Source organism: Danio aesculapii, chromosome 23 (genome assembly GCF_903798145.1).
Source record: "Danio aesculapii chromosome 23, fDanAes4.1, whole genome shotgun sequence".
Taxonomy (NCBI): domain Eukaryota; kingdom Metazoa; phylum Chordata; class Actinopteri; order Cypriniformes; family Danionidae; genus Danio; species Danio aesculapii.
In genome coordinates, this window is record NC_079457.1 from 3,808,370 (window position 1) to 3,831,880 (window position 23,511).

General features: G+C 36.1%; 1 protein-coding gene across 1 annotated transcript; it reads right to left on the reverse strand.

Annotated features, from left to right (window-relative positions):
- Positions 1-803: 803 nt before the first annotated feature.
- Positions 804-23,129, reverse strand: e2f1 (E2F transcription factor 1). The gene is made up of 7 exons (XM_056449992.1): positions 21,975-23,129; positions 18,763-18,865; positions 13,712-13,931; positions 11,049-11,201; positions 9,282-9,396; positions 8,366-8,579; positions 804-3,519 (listed from the first exon to the last, which is right to left on the reverse strand). Exons 1-7 carry the CDS (start codon positions 22,215-22,217, stop codon positions 3,272-3,274), a joined length of 1,296 nt encoding a protein of 431 aa, XP_056305967.1. The 5' UTR covers positions 22,218-23,129; the 3' UTR covers positions 804-3,271.
- Positions 23,130-23,511: the final 382 nt, after the last annotated feature.

Consider the following 23,511-nt stretch of genomic DNA (forward strand, 5'->3'; position numbering starts at 1 on the left):
AAATCTGGATTCAATAGTGAAGTGAATCGAAATACTTCAAAGTAAAGTGAAGCAAATCAGTGCTGTTCAGAGCGAACTGAACAAATCTGGATTCAAAAGTAAAATGAATCAATGCTCTTCTACGTGAAGCAAAGTAAATCTGTGCAGTTCAGGGACATCTGAGCAAATCTGGATTCAGAAGTGAAGTGAATCTGTGCGTTTCAGGGGCATCTAAGCGAATCTGGATTGAAAAGTAAAGTGAAACGAATCAGAATACTTCAAATTAAAGTGAAGCAAATCTGTCTGTTCAGAGTTGCTAAAGCAAATCTGGATTCTAAAGTGAAGCAAATCAACACTCTTCAAACTGAAGCGAACTGAATCTGTTCAAAGTCATCTAAACAAATCTGGATTCCAAAGTGAAGTGAAGCAAATTGGCATTCTTCAAAAATAAGCAACGTAAATCTTCTACAAATGCATCTTACATAATGAGTCATAAAAATATGAAATATTATTTTTTTTAAATTATCACCATTTTTTTTTAGAAAGGATCTGTCCTTTTGAAAGCTTGAAAACACCACTATCCAGCAGCATTATACAGCCTGCAAGGATGTCTTGAGAGTGAGTAAACTGAGGTAATTTTTCATTTTTGGTGAACTATTCCTTCATAGATACAAAAGTGTTAAAAAGGGGTGAGGTCTTGTTAAGTTATGGGTGGGTGTGTTTGTTTTGGTATTGTCAAGTAATACAATTTGGCAAAATTTGTGCACCTTTAAGAGCAGTCACAACATCCCATTAGATGTCAAAATAAGAGCCTGCAAGAGTGATAAGAGGAAATCAAGATTTATTTATGTTGCCAGAACAAGGAAAATCCATCAGACTGACTGGAAATATTAACAACATCATCATCCCTTCTGCATTTGAAACAACAAACCAGTGCTCTCAGCTAAAACACAATCATTACAGCCTTTAAATCCAAACCTGCAAATCCTTAAGGACTAAAAACATGTTGCAAATGGATTTTAAAGCCATAATTGGGAAGCCAATTTAAATGATCCTATCAGATTTGATGTGTACTTAAAAGTATACACATGCTGTCAACCACATTAAGTAGTTTTAAAAGTATTAAACAGCTAAACCAATCACGCAAAATAGCCCTATTACAAAAATATTGCTATAATACAACCAGATAAACGCAAATCACACTCACCCAAGCGCTTGAGCAGAATTGTCCCAGACAACTCGACCTTACAAACAGCAAACGAATGAATACCTAACAATTGCCATACAAACATTAGATCTAAAACACATAGAGACACACATTTATGATTTACACGACATTCTCCGTCCAAACAGACAAAGAACACATTCAACCAAACAAGAAAAGCTGCCTTCACAAAACAGAACAAGGCAAAACCCGGGCGAATCTACATACAGAAGGCCAATTCGCATTAATTTATACATTTAACAACCAGAAAAGCTTATCAAACAGTGTCCTCGTGAACTTCAGAACCTTTTATCATCAAAACTGCCTATCAAAATGCATTTAAATACCTACTTAAATGACATTATATCATTATAATCCTTTCACATATAGTTTGTGGCTAAAAGCACAGTGGAATTACCACTAGAAAGCTAGAAAAAACAAGACATTATTCTTATATCTGGACTCATTTAAGAGAGCCCTAGAGAGGAATAAACATAAAAATATAGTGCTTTTTTTTTAAATATCAAGATTAATATTTAAGATGAGGCTGGAAAGTATAAACGTACACACATGCACAGGAAAAACAACACAAGTGAATGTTTTGGGGACTATATATGACTGTATATATATTTTTATATATTATATATATATAATAACAACAAGGAATTTACTGTACCAGGATCAGATATGAACTACAATAAATACAAAACATCTCCTGTAACAGTGCTAAAAAAATCCCACAATGCTTTAAAAGAAGCAGAACTTTATAGATCGGTGACATGATGAACATTTGTCTGGAATGTGTGATTAGGAATAAAACACTGATATTATGATAATAAAAGTTCATTTGCTGTCTCATTCTCTTGGTCATCATATAAATGATGATTAATTGATTATCATGCAGCATGCATAACCAACCTCTGCAACATAACCAGACCCGGAATACTAGCACGTTATCAGTCACCTGAAAAACTCCTGAGAAATTAAAGTCCGTAAAACCTGTCAGTTTATATTCGAAACTCGATTCCTGTACGATCACGACATCCTAAAACCTTCACAAACACACGATATTTACAATAAAAGGTGACTTATTTCTATTAATAAATTAAATGGTGCTGCTCCAGAGTAAATCTGGATTCAAAAGTGATACGATGTTCAAAGTGAATCTGCACTGTTCAGATCTGTGTAAGCAAATCTGGATTCAAAAGTGAAGCGAATTAGCACTCTTCAAAGCGGAGGGAAGTAAATCTGCACTGCTCAAAGCCATCTAAGAAATTCTGGATCTAAAACTAAAGCGAAGTGAATCGGCACTCTTCAAATTAAAGTGAAGTGAATCTGTGCTGTTCAGATTTGCTTAAGTAAATTTCGTAAAGCAAATGTGGATTCAAAAGTGAAGCAAATTAGCACTCTTCAAACTGAAGCTAATTTAATCTGCAATGTTCAGAATCATCTGAACAAATCTGGATTCAAAAGTGAAGTGAAGCGAATCAGCACTCTTCAAAGTTATACAAATTGTATATCTGTGCTGTTCATGGATATCTGAGCGGATCTGGATTCAAAAGTGAAGCGAAGCAAATCAGCATTCTTCAAAATTAAGTGAAGCAAATCTGCGCTGCTAAAATCCATCCGAGCAAATAAGGATCCAAAAGTGAAGCGAAGCGAATCTGCAAAGTTAATATCCATCTGAGCTAATAAGGTTTCAAAAGTGAAGTGAAGCGAATTGAATCGGTGCTGTTTAAATTCAGATTTAAATGTAAAGCGAAGTGAATCTGAGATGTTAACGTCCATCTGAGCGAATTAGGCTCCAAATGTGAAGCGAAATGAATCTGAGATGTTAATGTCCATCTGAGCTAGTTAGGATCCAAAAGTGAAGCGAACTGAATCGCTGCCATTTAAATCCTCTGTGCAATTCAGTATCCAAATGTGAAACGAAGTGATTCTGCGATGTTCAAAGCAAATTTGGATTCAAAAATGAAGCAAAGTGAATCAGCACTGATCAAAGCCATCTGAGCAAATCTGGATTCAAAAGTGAAGCGAAGGGAGTCAGTTTTGCATTCACACTGGGAATGAAGCACTTGGATGCGTCCGTCAGAACTCCAGAGGGCCAAGGTCACTGAAGTCGCAGTCGAACAGCTCACTGACGCCCTCGTGATCCTCCAGGCCGAAGTGATAGTCCTGGCTGTGCGGCGGAGACAAGCAGATGAAGCTGTCCAGCGGGAGGCCGAGCCCGTCTGTTGCCCCGCTCCGCTCCAGGAGGAAATCAGAGTCCAAAGGAGACAAATCGAAATCTGGCATCGCGCAAATGCCGGAAAACGGGTCAGAGTCCAGAAACGATTCTGAAAAAGAGAACATAAATCAATTAATATTTATAATATTTAATATTAACCTACTTGTAATGTGTTCATTTACTATTTAAATTATACTTAAACATTGAATAGATAATAATAAATACACATACATGCAAATGTATATATTTGGAGTTGAATCGACTTCAGTGCTGTGCTGAGACACTTTTTGATTGACGTTGACTAGTCGCGCTGAGCAGACCACTTGGTTTGACCTGAACTACACACACGATCCAAAAGTAAAGTGAAGCGAATCTGTGCCGTTCAGAGTTGCTTAAGCAAATCTGGATTGAAAAGTGAAGTGAATCGATTGGTTTGACCTGAACTACATGGCAGCTTTACACACGAATGTAGGTTCACCGAATGAAACTGCCCTTGCATTATTGAAATTAATTTAAATGTTATTTTGCTTATGTCCGTTTACATTCAAACCTCGATTCCTGTACGATCACGACATCCTAAAACCTCCACAAACACACTATATCTACAATAAACGGTGACTTATTTCTATTAAGAAATTAAATGGTGCTGCTAAGAGCCTTCTGAGCAAATCTGGATTCAAAGGTGAAGCGATGTTCAAAGCGAATCTTCGCCTTTCAGAGAAGTGTAAGCAAATCCGGACTAAAAAAAATGCAAAGTGGATTAATGATCTTCAAAGTGGAGCGAATCTGTGCTGCTCAAAGCCATGTGGGAAATTCTGGATCCAAAAGTGAAGTGAATCGGGACCATTCAAAGTAAAGTGAAGCGAATCTGTGCTGTTCAGAGTTGCTTAAGCAAATCTGGATTGAAAAGTGAAGTGAATTACTTGGTTTGACCTGAACTACATGACAGCTTTACACACGAATGTAGGTTCACCGAATGAAACTCCCCTTGCATTATTGAAATTAATTTAAATGTTATTTTGCTTATGTACGTATACATTCAAACCTCGATTCCTGTACGATCACGACATCCTAAAACCTCCACAAACACACTATATCTACAATAAACGGTGACTTATTTCTATTAAGAGATTAAATGGTGCTGCTCAGAGCCTTCTGAGCAAATCTGGATTCAAAGGTGAAGCGCTGTTCAATTCGAATCTGCGTTTTTCAGAGAAGTGTAAGCAAATCCGGACTAAAAAAAAGCAAAGTGGATTAATGATCTTCAAAGTGGAGCGAATCTGTGCTGCTCAAAGCCATGTGAGAAATTCTGGATTCAAAAGTGAAGCGAAGTGAATCGGCACCATTCAAAGTAAAGTGAAGCGAATCTGTGCTGTTCAGAGTTGCTTAAGCAAATCTGGATTGAATGTGAAGTGAATCACTTGGTTTGACCTGAACTACATGGCAGCTTTACACACGAATGTAGGTTCACCGAATGAAACTACCCTTGCATTATTGAAATTAATTTAAATGTTATTTTGCTTATGTACGTATACATTCAAACCTCAATTCCTGTACGATCACGACATCCTAAAACCTCCACAAACACACTATTTTTATAATAAACGGTGACTTATCTCTATTAATAAATTAAATGGTGCTGCTAAGAGCCTTCTGAGCAAATCTGGATTCAAAGGTGAAGCGCTGTTCAAAGCAAATCTGCGCCTTTCAGAGCGGTGTAAGCAAATCCAGACAAAAAAAATGCAAAGTGGATTAATGATCTTCAAAGTGGAGCGAATCTGTGCTGCTCAAAGCCATGTGAGAAATTCTGGATCCAAAATTGAAGCAAAGTGAATCGGGACCATTCAAAGTAAAGTGAAGCGAATCTGTGCTGTTCAGAGTTGCTTAAGCAAATCTGGATTGAAAAGTGAAGTGAATTACTTGGTTTGACCTGAACTACATGACAGCTTTACACATAATGTAGGTTCACCGAATGAAACTCCCCTTGCATTATTGAAATTAATTTAAATGTTATTTTGCTTATGTCCGTTTACATTCAAACCTCGATTCCTGTACGATCACGACATCCTAAAACCTCCACAAACACACTATATCTACAATAAACGGTGACTTATCTCTATTAATAAATTAAATGGTGCTGCTAAGAGCCTTCTGAGCAAATCTGGATTAAAAAGTGAAGCGAAGTGAATCGGGACCATTCAAAGTAAAGTGAAGCGAATCTGTGCTGTTCAGAGTTGCTTAAGCAAATCTGGATTAAAAAGTGAAGTGAATCGCTTGGTTTGACCTGAACTACATGGCAGCTTTACACACGAACGTAGGTTCACCGAATGAAACTCCCCTCGCATTATTGAAATTAATTTAAATGTTATTTTGATTATGTCAGCGTCAATGATTCACATGAACTTTGAGTGAACTTTAAATCATCAAACAGGTGTCAGCTAGTTAGATCGTGCCATGCAAATACCCTCGAGCAGATGAGAGCTAATCACGTTAACACAACCCTGCAACAGTGATTGGCTGTTATCCTCTGTGATATCACTGACATGTTTGAAGATCCGCACAGTGAGAGGAGACGTCTGATAAACCAAGATGAGCAAGTAACTTGTAAAAAGGCGTGACTTGAACAAGAATTTGAGCAGCATTTTGATCAGCACTATTATAACGGTCAAATCTGCGCAGTCGTCGCAATTCGTCTTTAATTCATTATGCTGTTATGAAATAACCTGCTATGAATTGGTGTTGGATGTATTGTGCGCTGACCATGTGTGCATTACTTTTGCACTAAATACATCTGTTATTGTCAGTGTTGGGGAAAGCTACTTTAGAAAGTAGTGCATTACAATATTGAGTTACTCCCTTAAAAAGTAATTGTGTTATGTAGTTACTTTTATGGAGAGTAATGCATTACATTACTTTTGAGTTACTTCTGCATTAGTTTTCCTTTTTTATAGAGAAGCTCTGCATTTAACAACCACCTATATTAGATTTAGATTAGATTCAAACTTTCTTGTCGTTACACATGTACAAGTACAAGGCAACGAAATGCAGTTTCGGTCTAACCAGCAGTGCAGTAGCAGCAAGTGCAGGATATAGGTATGAGTTATAAAGTGCAGTTATAGAAAAACTATGGTGATATATATATATTTAACTTACACCTTCATTTTCCTTAACTTTCTGAGCCCAGTCTATACAGATTAATGAAAACATGTAAAGTAATGTGTTTGCTACTTTTGTACGTTTTGTGTTATTCATTTTCTTTTCGGCTTAGTCCTTTTATTAATCTGGGGTCGCCACAGTGGAATGAACCGCCAACTTATCCAGCACGTTTTTGCGCAGCAGAGGCCCTTCGAGCCGCAACCCATCTCTGGGAAACATCTATACTCTTATACATACACACATACCGTTTTGTGTTATTAGTTAAGTAAATTCACTGTCTACTAAGATAAAGATTGCAATAAAGCCTGAGTATAAATATTAAATAATTTATATTAGGACAGATTTGAAACCTGTTCATTTTGTTATGAAACATTTTAAAGAAGATGATAAAAAAAAATCCCTGAATTAAAATAAATCCTTGAGCTTTATACATTAAATAAATGGCTTCACGTGGTCTTAAGTGTGTAAATCGTTTCCCAAAAGAGAAAAAAAATCGTACTATATTACAAAACATAGTTGCTTCTACAGTAACGTTTGACAGTGGCTGCGTCTCCTCAACAGTAAAGGCAAGAACCATTTTTTGAGCTTAGTCGAATAAATTGTTTTTTGTTTACAGTTGCATGAGAACTGGGGTCCGTTCTTCGTACGTGGACTACTCAGCTGGATTTGGATATTGACGATTTGACACGATCCAGGATCGTTTAGTTCTTCAAAACTTTTCCGAGATTTGTTGTCATAGCAACAGTTCTGGTAGCTCAAACCTACTAGGGAGCAGGTTCATTTCATATAAACTGGATTAGATCGGGCTCAGTTCAAGCAAAGATAATACTGAAAGTATGTACCAAATGCTGATATTTTCTTACAGTAGTTATATACACTTGAGAAAATAGTAAATACATTTTTTATATATAAAGTTAAACATATATATTAATAAAACTTATGCAATCTGCACTCCGAAATAAAGTACAAAGACTGCCACCTGGTGGTTTAAAGAGAATTTATTGATATAAACCTTTTAGATATAAACATGTACATGCACAATATTCGACTTAAATATAAATAAAATAAAATAAAGGATAATAATTTATGCAGTCATGCATGTGTTTTGACCGTTAATATGCCGGTGATTGACACCTTTACCGATATCAAAATGCTTTTTTGATGCTAAATTAACTTAAAAAAATTTGAGTAGGCCTAGGCTACGATAATAAAGAAAATCTTCTCTAAATGTAGAACTAAATGCATTGATATGCATTGAAATACATGATGAATACTCTTGACACATGAAAGTGTAAAGCCTGCAGCTCACAGCAAATGTGGAAAGTTATTGCATGTCATATTTAATAAACCGTTTACTGCTAATTTGATGTAATTTTGCTCACATGGAGAAGTGAATATTAATCAGATGATGTCATTACGCTGCTGTGCCGTCAGCCAATCATTGCATTGCTGATCATGACTTCGAGGATCGATAGATTTGTCCTTCACAACACACGCAGCGATCTCAGATCAGTTCATCCAGACATTTTAATCTTATATATATATTTATATAGATATATATATATATATATATATATATATATATAGATAGAATGGATGTAAATAGATGGACAAACAGAATTAAGTTTCTGTATAAGATTTACATTTACCTTTTTTCTATAAATGTATGTACATGTATAAATTTTCTACAGTGTAAATGCTATAAAATTAATAAACTTACTCAAATACAGTCAACTAGACAAACGTGCTATTTTTGGAGCCAAAGTAACAAACAAATGACAAATGAAAAAATTACTGACCGGAGTCTGTGTGCAGAGGCAGCGGGGAGGAGCTTGGCAGAGTAGTTGGTGTTGATGTCACGTCCTGTGAGGCGGGGTCAGACTTCGCTGGACTCTGAGTGGAGGATTTTGCTGGACTACAGTCTGTGACGGGACTACAAATGCCAGAACTGTCTTCAGGACACAGGAAGACATCGATTGGTCCTTTGGAGCTCTTCAGCGAAATCTGGTAACCCTGAAATACACACAAAGATATACAAAAATTATACAATGTCAATATGACGCACATATATACACACATATACAGCTGAAGTCAGAATTATTCGCCCCCCTTTGAATTTGGTTTTCTTTTTTAAATATTTCCCAAATGATGTTGAACAGAGCAAGGAAATTTTCACAGTATGTCTGATAATATTTTTTCTTCTGGAGAAAGTCTTTTTTGTTTTATTTTGGCTAAAATAAAAGCAGTTTTTAATTATTTTAAACACCATTTTAAGATCAATATTATTAGTCCCTTTAAGCTATATATTTTTTGATAGTCTACAGAACAAACCTTGCCTAATTACCCTAACCTGCCTAGTTAACCTAGTTAAGCCTTTAAATGTCACTTTAAGCTGTATAGAAGTGTCTTGAAAATATCTAGTCAAATATTATTTACTGTCATCATGGCAAAGATAAAATAAATCAGTTATTAGAGATGAGTTATTAAAACTATTATGATTAGAAATGTGTTGAAAAAAAAAAATCTTCTCTGTTAAACAGAAATCGGGGGAAAAAAACAGGGGGGCTAATAATTCTGACTTCAACTCTATCTATTATCTATCTGTCTGTCTGTCTGTCTATCTATCTATCTATCTATACATATATACATATATATATACACATATACACACACACACAAACACAAACGTCAAATAAAGTGTGTTTGTTTGCTGACCTCGCTGGGTTCTGACACCTGCATGGCCGTCTCTGCCGGAGCTCGAATCACCATGATGATCTGATCTGGAGGATTGACTGTATTACGCAAATCCTGACACCTGACGTATCCCAGCGTGACCTTACGTTAAAGATAATCACATTCACAAGTGTTAAACGCATTACTCTACTCTGGTCTCATTTCTGGACCTTCACTCAGCTACAAAAGGCTCAAATCAAGACCAAAACCAGTGATCAAAGTCAGGCTGCACTGGCACGGTAAGTCAAATACAAAGGCCAATAAAATGAATGTAGCTTTCTATAAATGACCATAACCATGTGAGATTGCACAAATTAAACAAACAAAATTGAACAAAAATAAACACTGAAAGGGAAACATTGTACAAATTATTACAAAACAGAAATTAATGAAATGAAATAAACAGTGCTTTACAGTTTTCTGGGGTGGAACTGAAAAAATATTCTACATAGCATGCACAGTGGAAACCCCCCAAAAGTTTCTATATAATGATAGAGCAGTTATTTTGTAATCTTAAGTATGTTGGCAATTCTGGGACTTTTTAGAATTAAAGAAGGGGGTGTGACCAAAGTACTAATTACAGACTGGGCTTGAACTCCTTAAATGATGTTTGATCATCCCAAAGGACATTAATAATGATAAGCAATTTGCAATGATACGCATTTTAAATATTAATAATAATAATAATAATGGTTACCACTGTCGCCCCACAGCAAGAAGGCCGCTGGTTCGAGTCCCAGCTGGGTCAGTTGGCATTTCTGTGAGGAGCTTGTTGGCCTCCGGGTGCTCCGGTTTCCCCCACAGTCCAAACATATGCGCTATAGTTGAACTGATTAACTAATTTGACTGTAGTGTATGAGTGTGTGTGAATTAGAGTGTATGGGTGTTTCCCAGTACTGTTGTGGCTGGAAGGATATCCGCTGTGTAAAACATATGCTGGAATAGTTGGCGGTTCATTCCGCCGTGGTGACCCCTAATAAATAAGGGGACTAAGCCGAATGAAAATGAATGAATGAATAAAAATGCATTTGACCACCCCTATAACGGTTCATACCATTGTCAATGCATGATGTGCAGATCTAGACTACCATTAATACACACCCTAAACATTCAAAACACACTTTACATGTAAAACAGGTGTTTGTCTCTATATATAACATAAAAGCAATGTAATGTCAAATTAGACTAATATTGTACATATTTATAGATGCCTATACTCAGACATGGAAGCTAATAGGATATTAAAGGGGAAATGAAGCACTCAAGTTTACCTTATTTTGTACATTGGATTCCACTTTAATGAAAATATACTAAACAAACTCGATTAACGTAACCATTTAGCAGAAAACGACATGTTTTACTATAGATTTTAGACATAGGGCGCAGCCATCTTGGAATATCACTGTGTCTGACGTCACTGGGTTGGTTCCGTTCCCTCAGCTGAACAGATACAGTGGAAGTAATGGACTGAAAACAAAGACTGCAAAGCCTAATTTAACCCAATGTGTGAAGTTGTGGATGTGGAGCTGGTGCAAATACAAGAATCAGATGTGTGTCTAATATAAAAGTATATATATATTTATTCTATTTTACCCCTTTTAATTATTGATCATTTGATGTGCTTTGGTGAATATGCAAACTCCACACAGAAATGCCGACTGACCCAGCCGGGGCTCGAACCAACGACCTTTTGATGTGAGGCGATCGTGCTACCCACTGCGCCACTAACAGTGTGCAGGTAAAGGATATTTCTTGTTGTGTGTGTCCTCAGTGAGGAGCCGTAGCTGTAAACTGCATTTATTAATGAGCTCGTCCAGTTTCTCCTCGGCCTCCGTCAGCTCAGAAACCTCCTTCTGCAGCTCCTGAAACCTGGCCACAGACGCACCGTCGATACGATTCCCTCTGCAAAAATACACACACAACCATAAACAATCACAGAGTAATTGCGTGAAATGTGTGGACAGACATTTTCATAAATACATCATGATTCATCGAAACCTTCGTACTAAAATGTATTTTAAATCTACAAAAAATTCAAGAACAACTTAAACTACATGTACGCAATAATCATGGTGTTATAAACGTGTATAAAGAACATTTATATCCTTTGATGGAGCTAGTGTGGACGTGCATTAACTGCTTTCAGAAAAACACTTCCTGAGAACAATTCATATTCACTAACAGAAGAACAAGCTTAAGAACCAACTCATGTGTGTACGCATGCTTTGTGAATTCGGCGGAAAGTGTTTGTGATTTTCACAATATCTTGATATGTTTGAACTCTTGGATTCCAGATTTTTATGCGAGTCGTATTTCAGCCAAATCATATTAATGGAACGCTTATTTATTCAACTTTCAGACGACATGTAAAACTCCATTTAAAACCAAATGACAACTGGTTTTATGGTCCAGGGTCACTAATATAATTTGGGAAACTAATCAGTTCAAGATTAAATGCATTAATAACATTCATTTATTCATTCATTTTCGTCCACTTTTCTGGGGCCGGGTCCTGGGGCAGCAGTCTTAGGAGAGAACCCCGGACTTCCCTCTTCCCAGACACTTCCTTCAGCTCCTCCGGGGGGATCCCGGGGTGTTCCAAGGCCAGCCGAGAGACATAGTCCCTCCAGCGTGTCCTGGGTCTTCCCCGAGACCTCCTCCCAGTGGGACATGCCTTGAACATCTCCCTAGGTAGGCATCCAGGAGGCATCTGAAACAGATGCCCGATCCACCTCAGCTGACTTCTCTCGATGTGGAGGAGCAGCGGCTCTACTCCGACCTCCTCCCGGGGACAGAGCTCCTCACCCTGCGAAGGAAACTCATTTCAGCCACTTGTATCCGAGATCTTGTCCTTTCAGTCAGAAATCCTGTGGTCCCCGAACCGGACCCCCTCTAGCCCAAGGCTGCTCCTTGAAATTCTGTCCATAAAAATTCTGAACCGAGTTGGTGACATGGCAGCCCTGCGGGAGTCCAACATGCACTGGAAACAAGTCTGACTTTTTGCCGCCAACGCGAACCAAATTCCTGCTCTGTTCATACAGGGACAAGAGGGCCCTTATCAGGGCGCCTCTGACCCCATACTCCCAGAGCACCCTCCACAGAATGCCACGAGGGACACGATCGAATGCCTTCTCTAAGTCCACAAAACAAATGTGGACTGGTTGGGCATACTCCCATGAACCCTCGAGCACCCTGGTGAAGGTATAGAGCTGATCCAGTGTATAGAGGCCTGGATGAAAACCGCATTGTTCCTCCTGGATCCTAGGTTCAATCATCGGCCAGATCCTCCTCGCCAGTACCCTGGCACAGACTTTCCCAGAGAGGCTGAGGAGTGTGATTTTCTATAGTTGGAGCACACGCTCCGGTCCCTCTTCTTAAAAATGGTAACCACCACCCCAGTTGCCCAGTCCAGAGCTACTGTCCCCGACCTCCATGCAATATTGGAGAGGTGTATCAGCCAAGACAGCCCCACAATATCCAGAGACCCAAGATACACATGGTGAATCTCATCCACCCCCGCTGCTTTACCACTGCAGAGCTTGCAAACTACCTCAGTGACCTCAGTTTGGGTGATGGGTGAGATTTGAATCCAAAGTTATGAATGTCCCTAAAAAGTGTCATTTGCTTCCCTGTTGGAAACCATCATCCAGGGGTGGACAAATCGATCCTAAAGTAGTGATATTTTCGATACTGGCAATGTAAATAAAAAGTATCAATCCTTTCTATGTTTTTTCATTAATGAGGGACCACTGATTTTAATATCTTGATAATAGTAATATATGATGATAGCACCACATAGTATATAAATATTGACTTGAATAGGAACAGGAATGGCAGCTATAATATTCTTCCGCTGTATTTCCACTAATGGGTCAGTGTTTGCTCACAGACACACACTTTCAAAGCACACACAAACAGCACAGATTTTAAAACTCATCATGACTGAACGAAAAAGACTCAAAATTACGAGGCTTCATGCGATAATTGTCATAAAACAGTACGTTACTGAAAACATGCTCAAAAGGAGAGTCCAGTCATTTGTTTTATTAAAAAACGACAAACAAAAAAGTGCTAAAGGGAATAAATGTAATTTTCTTTTAATTAAGATTTGTGCATTGTTATTTTTGGTTATATATGGTGTTATATAGCCAGTTTTTGTTTAATTAATAATTTAATACATTTTAATAAATGTATAAAAGACTATATACATTTTAAATTAAAGTATTTCATTAAAGTATCGGTATCGACTTGTCTTGAAATACTTGCTATCAGATCAGAAAAAAGATAATTGGTATTGCCCATCTCTACCATCATCCACATTGCATGAAGGAGTATAGAAACAAACATAACTACATATGTAGAAACAAACATAACTACATTTATATAAAGCAGTAACGCTCTGAAAGACTCACAGCCACTGGATGTTGTTCTTGGACTTCTTGGAGATTAAATGAATGCCCTCCAGGACGTTGGTGATGTCGTAGATGCGCCGCTTCTGGACGTCCAGCACCTGCGAGGCCCAGTTCAGGTCCACCACGCCGTCTGGAGACTGAGCCAGGAGATCCAGGAAGCGTTTGGTGGTCAGATTCAGAGACGTGTCGTAGCGCGATTTCTCCACAGCCAGCTTAGGCACTACAACACACAGAAGACAGACAGAAGTATAAATACTGCTGAGTAGGACTGCACCATTAATCTAAATATTGTATATAAATATGTATATGTATATATATGTATATATGTATATATATGTATATATATGTATATATATGTATATATATATATATATATATATATGTATATATATATATATATATATGTATATATATATATATATATATGTATATATATATATATATATATATATATATATATATATATATATATATATATATATATATATATATATATATATATATATATATATATATATATATATATATACAAATGGCAGATTACAAGTTAAATGATGCATTTTCAATACTTGACTTTAAAACCTTTAATATTTGACAGGGTTTGTTATTTTGGTAAAAGCATCCAAGCTCAATTTGTTTCCTGGTTTGTTTATTTAGGATTTAACACCATCTCTGCAGCGATGGCTATATTGATGGAGAAATCAACAGTTTTTATATAAAGAACTACTATGATTACATTGCAATACATTGTTTACAATAATTCAACATTTTAGATTAGAAATAACATATAAAATCATACATTCATTCATTTTCCTTCAGCTTAGTCTCTGATTATCAAGGGTTGCCACAGCGGAATGAACCGCCGACTATTCCTGCATATGTTTTACACAGCAGATGCCTTCCCAGCCACAACCCAGTACTGGTAAACACCCATACACACTCACTCACACACACACTCATACAGGGCCGGAGTGGGACTCCTTTTCAGCCCTGGGCTTTCAAGCCTTAGACCGGCCCACCTCAGTTCACGACTGACTATATTAAAATAAGGTCATTTCCAATGCAGTTTCTAATGACACTATCACGTCTTTTACAAGGAAACAGCTGCTTTAGAACTTCAAATGTTTTACATAATTATGTGAACATTAAAGTGGAGCTAGATCTTCAACACTATTCTTAAAAAACATCACAATGTCCTTTTCCTGCAATATCTGAATATATATTCTGTGCAATATTCTTTATAGATATCCAGTCCTGTAACGGTGGTCACACAAAAAAATAAAAATAAAATATATGTACACCTGCATAAGTAACCCAAACAGTAATATATGTCTTAACACTAAAAATGAATAAGAATTTTTTATTTTTTTTTACTTAGGTGAGGTTTGAACTCAGATCAGTGGCATCGTAACGCAACGTGCTGACCACTGGACCACAATGGCGCTGTTATACTGGTGCATTTGGAAAAAAAATTAAGTATTACACTGACATCTGCAAGACTCTATTAACTACAGTATTACTTTCTATTGATGGCTTAATCTTTTGTCCCCATTTTAGATTTCTGATCAACTTATGTCAGATTTATTAATGTTGTGAATCATCTGATTTTCATTGAGCTGGTGTAATATTCATTAATATTGACTATTCGAATTATTTTTCACTAAGGTGTAGCTGTTTGAGATCGAACAATAGCTACATCACCTGCAGGCTGCATTTTGCTCATGGGGCTATGAGACAATAAATAAAAAGAGCGGAGCTGCGGCAAAATAATGACTAAAAAGAGTGAGGCTATGGTCAAATAAATAAATAAATGAAAAAAGTGTGACTGCTGAGAGTGCAAGGACACCAGCCCTCGCAGCCAAAAAAAAGGACAGGCTTATACACTGCACTTATACACTAGAGACAATTTAGTTCATCCAATTCCGCTATAATGCATATGTTTGGACTGTGGGGGAAACCAGAGCACCCGGAGGAAACCCATGTCAACATTAGGAGAACAGGCAAACTCCACACAGAAATGCACACTGAATAAGTCGGTACTCGAATCAGAAACCTTCTTGTTGTGAGGCGACAGTGCATTTCATATATGGATGAGATATATTGTAAAATGTTACTAACTTTTATTTTAAAACATAAAAATATTTAAGAATAATTATATTTTAAAAGAAATTTTCCTTTAAATAAATAAATGAACACCCCAAACTTTTGGATTTCTATTCTAATATTTAATACTGAATATTTTTATTTTCATCATGAACATTTTTGACTTAAACTTTATTATGTTTTAATAAACATGGTCATTAACAATGGAAATAACAGTATTCCTCAACATTGACTTGGTTTAACATGTATAGCATGGTTGATAACAATATAAAACTAATTTTTAAAATCACAAATTATCTATATGCACACACAGATATGAATATAAACCAAGTGGCAACCTCCCACTAATATATAATATATAAATATATATATATATAAATATATATATATATATATATATATATATATATATATATATATGTATATATGTATATGTATATATATATATATATATATATATATATATATATATATATATATATATATATATATATATATAGTTTTAATATATATTATATAGTTTGTTTTATATATGATTAAATTTAAATAAATGTATATCTTTTTTTATAAAATGCTGATAATACAAAATAGAAGGCGCAACAAATGCATTACATATATATATACAGTGAGGTCAATAAGTATTTGATCACCCTGTGATTTTTCAATATCTCCTACTTAGAAATCATGGAGTGGTTTAGAATTTTCACCATAGGTGCATTTCCATTTCCAGAGACAGAATCTAAAAATAAAAATCCAGAAATCACGTTGTAGGATTTTTTTAACAATTTATTTGTAAATAACTGTGTCAAATAAGTATTTGATCACTTGCTTTTCAGCCAGATTTCTTACCCTCAAAGACCTGTTATTCTGCTTTTAAATAGTCCAGCTACACTCTGCTCATGATTCTAATTTAGTAGCACCGGTTTGAGGTTGTTAGCTGTCATAAAGACACCTGTGCACCCCAAAATCAGTCAAAACTCTAAGTAGCAACATTGGCAAAACCAAAGAGCTATCAAAAGACACAAGAGACAAAACTGTAGACCTTCACAAAGCTGGAAAGGGCTACGGGGCAATTGGCAAGCAGCTTGGTGAAAAAAGAACAACTGTTGGAGCAACTGTCAGAAAGTGGAAGAGGCTAATGATGACTGTCAGTGTCCCTCAGACTGGGGCCCCACGGAGGGTCTCTCCTCGTGGGGTATCAATGATGCTAGAAATAGTCAAGAATCAGCCCAGAACTACACGGGAGGAGCTGGTCAATGCTGTGAAGAGAGCTGGGACCACCGTTTCCAAGGCTACCATCAGTAATTCATTAAGACGTCATGGTTTAAAGTCATGCATCGCAAGGAAGGTTCCCCTGCTTAAGTCAGCCCATGTCAAACCCCGTCTGAAGTTTGCCAGGGACCATCTGGATGATCCAGAGGAGTCATGGAAGAAAGTCCTGTGGTCAGATGAGACCAAAGTAGAACTTTTTGGTCTTAACTCTATTCGCCGTGTTTGGAGGAAGAAGAATGATGAGTATCATCCCAATAATACCATACCTACTGTGAAGCATGGGGCTGGAAGCATCATGCTCTGGGGGTGTTTTTCTGCACAGGGGACAGGACGACTGCACTCTATAAAGGAGAGGATGAACGGGGCCATGTATTGTGAGATATTGGGCAAAAACCTTCTTCCCTCAGTCAGAGCATTAAAGATGGGTCATGGCTGGGTCTTCCAACATGACATTGACCCAAAGCACACAGCCAGGAAAACCAAGGAGTGGCTCCGTAAGAAGCATATCAAGGTTCTGGAGTGGCCTAGCCAGTCTCCAGACCTAAATCCAATAGAAAATCTTTGGAGGGAGCTGAAACTTTGTGTTGCTCAGCTCCGAAACCTGACAGATCTAGAGAAGATCTGCATGGAGGAGTGGGCCAAACTCCCTCCTGCAGTGTGTGCAAACCTGGTGAAGAACTACAGGAAGCGTTTGACCTCTGTAATTGTTAACAAAGGCTTCTGTACCAAATATTAAACATTTTTGACTCAAGTGATCAAATACTTATTTGACACAGTTATTTACAAATAAATTGTTAAAAAAAATCCTACAACGTGATTTCTGGATTTTTATTTTTAGATTCTGTCTCTGGAAATGGAAATGCACCTATGGTGAAAATTCTAGACCACTCCATGATTTCTAAGTAGGAGATATTGAAAAATCACAGGGTGATCAAATACTTATTGACCTCACTGTATATATATATGTGTTAATAAATAAATGTTTAAATGAGCATTTCATACAAACATTATGAAGAAAATGTCAGACAAGTGGACCTTGAAAAATTGATCAGCGAAAGAAGTGGGCCCCTGAAGTGATAAAGGTAGTGAACCCCTGGTTTAGAGTATATTAGGTGAAATTACAGGAATTAGAAAGTGAAATTCAATACCTTTTAAAGACCTTTCTTAAGACTCTTTCCATACATTTTAAGACCTTAAAACCACTTAAGTTGTCGACCAGAAATACTGGCGAGATTTTAACTTGCAGTAGATTTACTAAATATTAATGCAAGAAACGAATCCAAAACTAAAACATTATTCATATAGTGAAAAAAAATCTATTAAATCTAGCTAATCCAGCAGCTTGGCACCAATAGATCTGCAGATTAATAGTTTTTCCTTGGTCACTGCAGCAAACAAAGCAGCATGATGTCAAACCTAGCAGGATTTTATTGATTTCACACAGCATCCTGATATTCGCAGATTTAATTCAGGAAAACTTTAGCATACAACCATTGCATAATCAAAAATGACATAAAATGTATTACCTTGCAAAATAGCAGACTTTTTAATACTTTTGACTTTTTTCTCTACATCGATTTATCAACTTTTAATAGTTTTTAAGGCCCTGCGGACAACCCTGCGGTTCCAATGAAGAATTGTTGAAATATGATGATCATTTTAATAATCATTCATACCTCTGGGAGGTGCGGGTGTGGCTGGAGGTGTGGGTCCATGTGAAGCGGTTCGAGAAGTGCAAATGTACTGATGATCGCTGTCTAAATCCAACTTTCTTTTAACCTAAAATCAAAAATTCACAAAGAAAAACACATTATATGTAGACTGATTAAAGTAAGGGATGTGTCGTAAAACAACGTTACAACATAAAACCTTTAACTGCATGTCAGTAACTCATCTGTTATTGAGAAATTCTCTAATGATTGCAATAAAGGTCAGAATGTTGATGAACCGACAGTAAGCGTTTCAATATAAAATGAAAGTGAAAATTCTGAATGGGATTTTATGGGTAATATGCATGGGTTTTATGGGTGCATGGTGAGCAGAGCTGGGTAGTCATGAATTATTTGTAATCTGGATTACATGATCACTTGCTTTACTTCGGGTTTGTCCATAATTTATCAGAGGTTGCCACAGCGGAATGAACCACCAATTACTCTGGCATATATATAATATGCATATTTTTCTTTTTACAATTATATTTTGTCATAAAAAAACAATGTTTATAAGCATGAGATATCGTTAACAAAGTTTTTCACTTCTACAGTCATATTCGATATTGTTTTTTTTAAATGTTGGTCTTTTCTAAATGTACTTATTTTTAAGTACTTATCTATAAGTAATATTTGATACTGAATATTTGATACCAGCGGAAGCCTAATGTAATCCAAAATTAGTAAGATCCAAAAGTAGTCTGATTACATTGCAATGTAATCCAAAAATCGTCAGATCACATTAGTTCAATATTGTAATAAATATCAATATTGTGACAATACCGTATATCATTATATAGATTAATGTAACCCAAAAGCAATCAAATTACATTAGGTCAATATCATGATAACACTATATCGTGATAAAAGCTTTTCAAATAATCGCAACAAGAAATTTAATACCAGTAGAAGCCTAATGTAATCCAAAAGTGGTCCGATTACATTAGGTCAATATTGTGATAAATATAAATATAGTAAAAGGTCAATATCGTGATAATACAGTACAACTTGATTAAGGTCAATGTAATCCAAAAGCAGTGAGATTACATTAGGTCAATATTGTGATAACACTATATATCTATATAAAAGCTTCTTCATTTAATCACAAAAAGAATATTTGATACCGACAAAAGCCTAATGTAATCCAAAAGTAGTCTGATTACATTAGGTCAATATCATAATAAATATCAATATCCTGATAGGTCAATATCATGATAAATATTAATATCGAGATATAATATCGAGGGCAATATCATGATAATACAGTATATCATGACCAAGGCTAATGTAATGCAAAAGTAGTCCAATTACATCAGGGTAATATCTTGATAAAACCTTGATACACTATGCTGTGATCAATCTTTTTCAAATAATTGCAACAAGAAATTTGCTACCATTAAAACCCTAACATAATCCAAAAGTAGTCAGACTACATTAGCTCAATATTGCGATAAATATTAATATCATGATAGGTTAATATTATGATAATACTGTATATTTTGATTAAGAAATGTAATCCAAAAGTTGTCAGATTACATTAGCTTAATATTGCGATAAATATTAATATCATGATAGGTTAATATTATGATAATACTGTATATTTTGATTAAGAAATGTAATCCAAAAGTAGTTCGATTTCATTAGGTCAATATCATGATAATACTGTATATCATGATAAAAGCTTCTACAATTAATCACAACAAGAAATTTTATATGACAGAAGCCAAATGCAATCCAAAAGTAGTCAGATTACATTAGGGCAATATTGCGATAAATAAGAATATTGTGACCGGTCAATAACGTGATAATACAGTATATCATGATCAAGATTAATGTAATCCAAAAGTAGTCAGATTACATTAGGTCAATATTGTGATAATACTTTATAATGTAATTAAGATTAGTGTAACAGAAAAGTAGTCCGATTATATTAGGTCAATATTGTGATAATACACTATAGTGTGATAAAAGCTTTTTCAAATAATCGCAACAAGAAATTTGATATGGGCAGAAGCTTAATGTAATCCAAAAGTAGTCCGATTACATAAGGTCCATATTGCGATACATATTAATATCATGGCAGGTCAATATCGTGATAATACAGTCTATCATGATCAAGATTAATGTAATCCAAAAGTAGTCAGATTACATTAGGTCAATATTGTGATAAATATCAATATTGCGACAGCTCAATATCGTGATAATACAGTTTATCATGATCAAAATTAATGTAATCCAAATGTAGTTAGATTACATAACGTCAATATTGTGACAATAATATCATGATAGGTCAATATCATAATAATACAATATATCATGATCAAGATTAATGTAATCCAAAAGTATTCATATTACATTAGGTCAATATTGTGATAAATATGAATATCGTGACCGGTCAACATCGTGATACAGTTTATCATGATCAAAATTAATGTAATCCAAAAGTAGTCAGATTACATTAGGTCAATATTGCTATAAATATCATAATACTGTATGTCGTGATTAAGAATAATGTAATCTGTTGGTGCAATAGCCTAGTCGTTAGCACGCCGACATAAGGTGCAGTAGCACGTCAGGGCATCCCGAGTTCGAATCGCGGCTCGAGGACATTTTCCAACCCTACCCCCCCTCCTCTCTCCATTTTCGCTTCCGGTCTCAAAACTGTCCTGTCTAATAAAGGCAAAAAGGCCAAAAATAAATCTAAAATAAAAAAAGAATAATGTAATCCAAAAGTAGTCAGATTACATTAAGTCATTATAGTGATAATACTGTATATCATGATAAAAGCTTCTTCAATTAATCGCAACAAAAAAATTTATATGGCAGAAGCCAAATGTAATCCAAAAGTAATCAGATTACATCAGGTCAATATCGTGATAATACCACACATTGTGAAAAAAGCTTCAATTATTCAATTTGACACCGGCAAAAACCTAAAGTAATCCAAAAGTAGTCTGACTCCATTAAGTCTATATTTGTGAGTAATATCAATACCGTGATAGATCAATATTGTGATAATACCATATAGCGTGATTACAATTAAAGTAATCCAAAAGTAGTCAGATTACCATAAATGTGTAAGCTAAGAGATAACATTACTGATTACAAATGCTATCATGTAATCAGCAATAAGTAACTGATTACAATTCATAAGTAATCCAGCAAGGCTGGTTTCGTACCGGCGGGCGACCCAAAATTGGTCTCCGGTGGTCTGGCAGGCTGGTGGTCCCAGTGCTTGTATGATGTGGCGTTGCGAACAGTAAGATGTCACCCGTAGCAGTGCTGGTGGTGGCTGTGCCGGGAGTGGAGATGATGACAATTTGATGATCTTCACTGAGATCAATACTGCCATTGTTCAACAGAGACTCGAAATCAGCCAGCAGGTCCTCCGAGGTCTGACCCGAAATAAAACTCTCAGACATATCGGGCAGGGCTCGCTCACTCTCTGGGCTAACTGTCAATGCTTATGGATGGAAGTGCATGAGAAAATGGGCTACTATCCTAGCTAACTACACTAGTTGATTTATTGAGATGATCCATGTTCTGACAGGTTCCAGATCAGTGCTCGCTTTTAAAAACAGGCCTTGACTGGAGAACATATGGGTGAAGCTCTCAAAGCACAACAAGGCCAGAATGTAGGTCAACTTCAGTTTGCCAAGCAAAAATATTATATATACTTAATTTTCATTAGTAAAATAAAAGAATGAGAGCATGCATGTTATTTATAAACATTTACGATTATAAAACGCATGCATGATGGACTTTAGGAGCTATTCCTTTGTTTAGGGAAGTGCTACTGAAAATGGCTGAAAAGCATAATAAATGGAGTCCAATATAAATAAACATCATCACACATAAACCGCAACACTATTTCAGCATTTAAAGTGCATAAAACATGTTATCGATCAAATTAACTTATCAAATATCGATATATTCGCGATTTTACAAACTAACAGCGTTTGTTTTACCATGAGCACATGTAAACGTGTTAGAAAAGAGTGTATATATTTAAGTAAACAGGCTGTAGAGGAGTAAATATAACAATATATAACCCAATCCGGATGTAGAACAAAGCCAAAGTCCTGTTTCTTCTCCCTTCGGCAAATTTAATCCAAAATATCACCCGCTTTTGTTGTTCATAATGACTCCATCCAGGAAGTATTGCATTTAACTCCAAATAATTTCCAGATCCTGGCTTATTTAATGCATAAATTCATTGAAATGCAGGAAAGGTGCGGCTCGACTGTCTCTGTGCGCGGTGCGGCCGGAATCGCTGTTGTTATTGTTGTGTTGTTTTGTTCCAGCTGATCGGAACCTGCTCAAAGGTTTACGCGCCAAATCTTTTTTGCCGCGAAACTGGCACGTGCCAGCGTGCCGCGCGCTGATTGGCTGAAAAGTTGCGCACGCGTCACCGTTCCCACATCGTTGGTTGGCTGGAGCAGCTGTCACTCAACAGGGCCCACTTTCCTTTCTTTTCGATTTTATAAAAACAAGTTTGAATGGAATACAGTATTTTTACAGTCCTCCGCTTTAATTTGAGGCGTTAAATAATGAATGATGATGGTGTTGCCGAAACCGCGATGACGTAACCGTGATGACGTAAAAATTACTTTAATTAATCAGAAATATAGTTTATAAGGATAAAAGTAATCACTCATATGCTCCATATGCTTACATTACACGAATATAATCTATCTATCTATCTATCTATCTATC

What these genes read in the sequence shown, in the direction of transcription:
- e2f1 (XM_056449992.1), bottom strand. Translation starts at nt 22,217, where the DNA reads ATGTCTGAGAGTTTTATTTCGGGTCAGACCTCGGAGGACCTGCTGGCT. An exon ending in CAATTTTGGGTCGCCCGCCG is followed by an intron (nt 18,866 to 21,974) that starts GTACGAAACCAG and finishes TTTTGATTTTAG; the next exon opens with GTTAAAAGAAAGTTGGATTT. An exon ending in CACACCCGCACCTCCCAGAG is followed by an intron (nt 13,932 to 18,762) that starts GTATGAATGATT and finishes TGTGTGTTGTAG; the next exon opens with TGCCTAAGCTGGCTGTGGAG.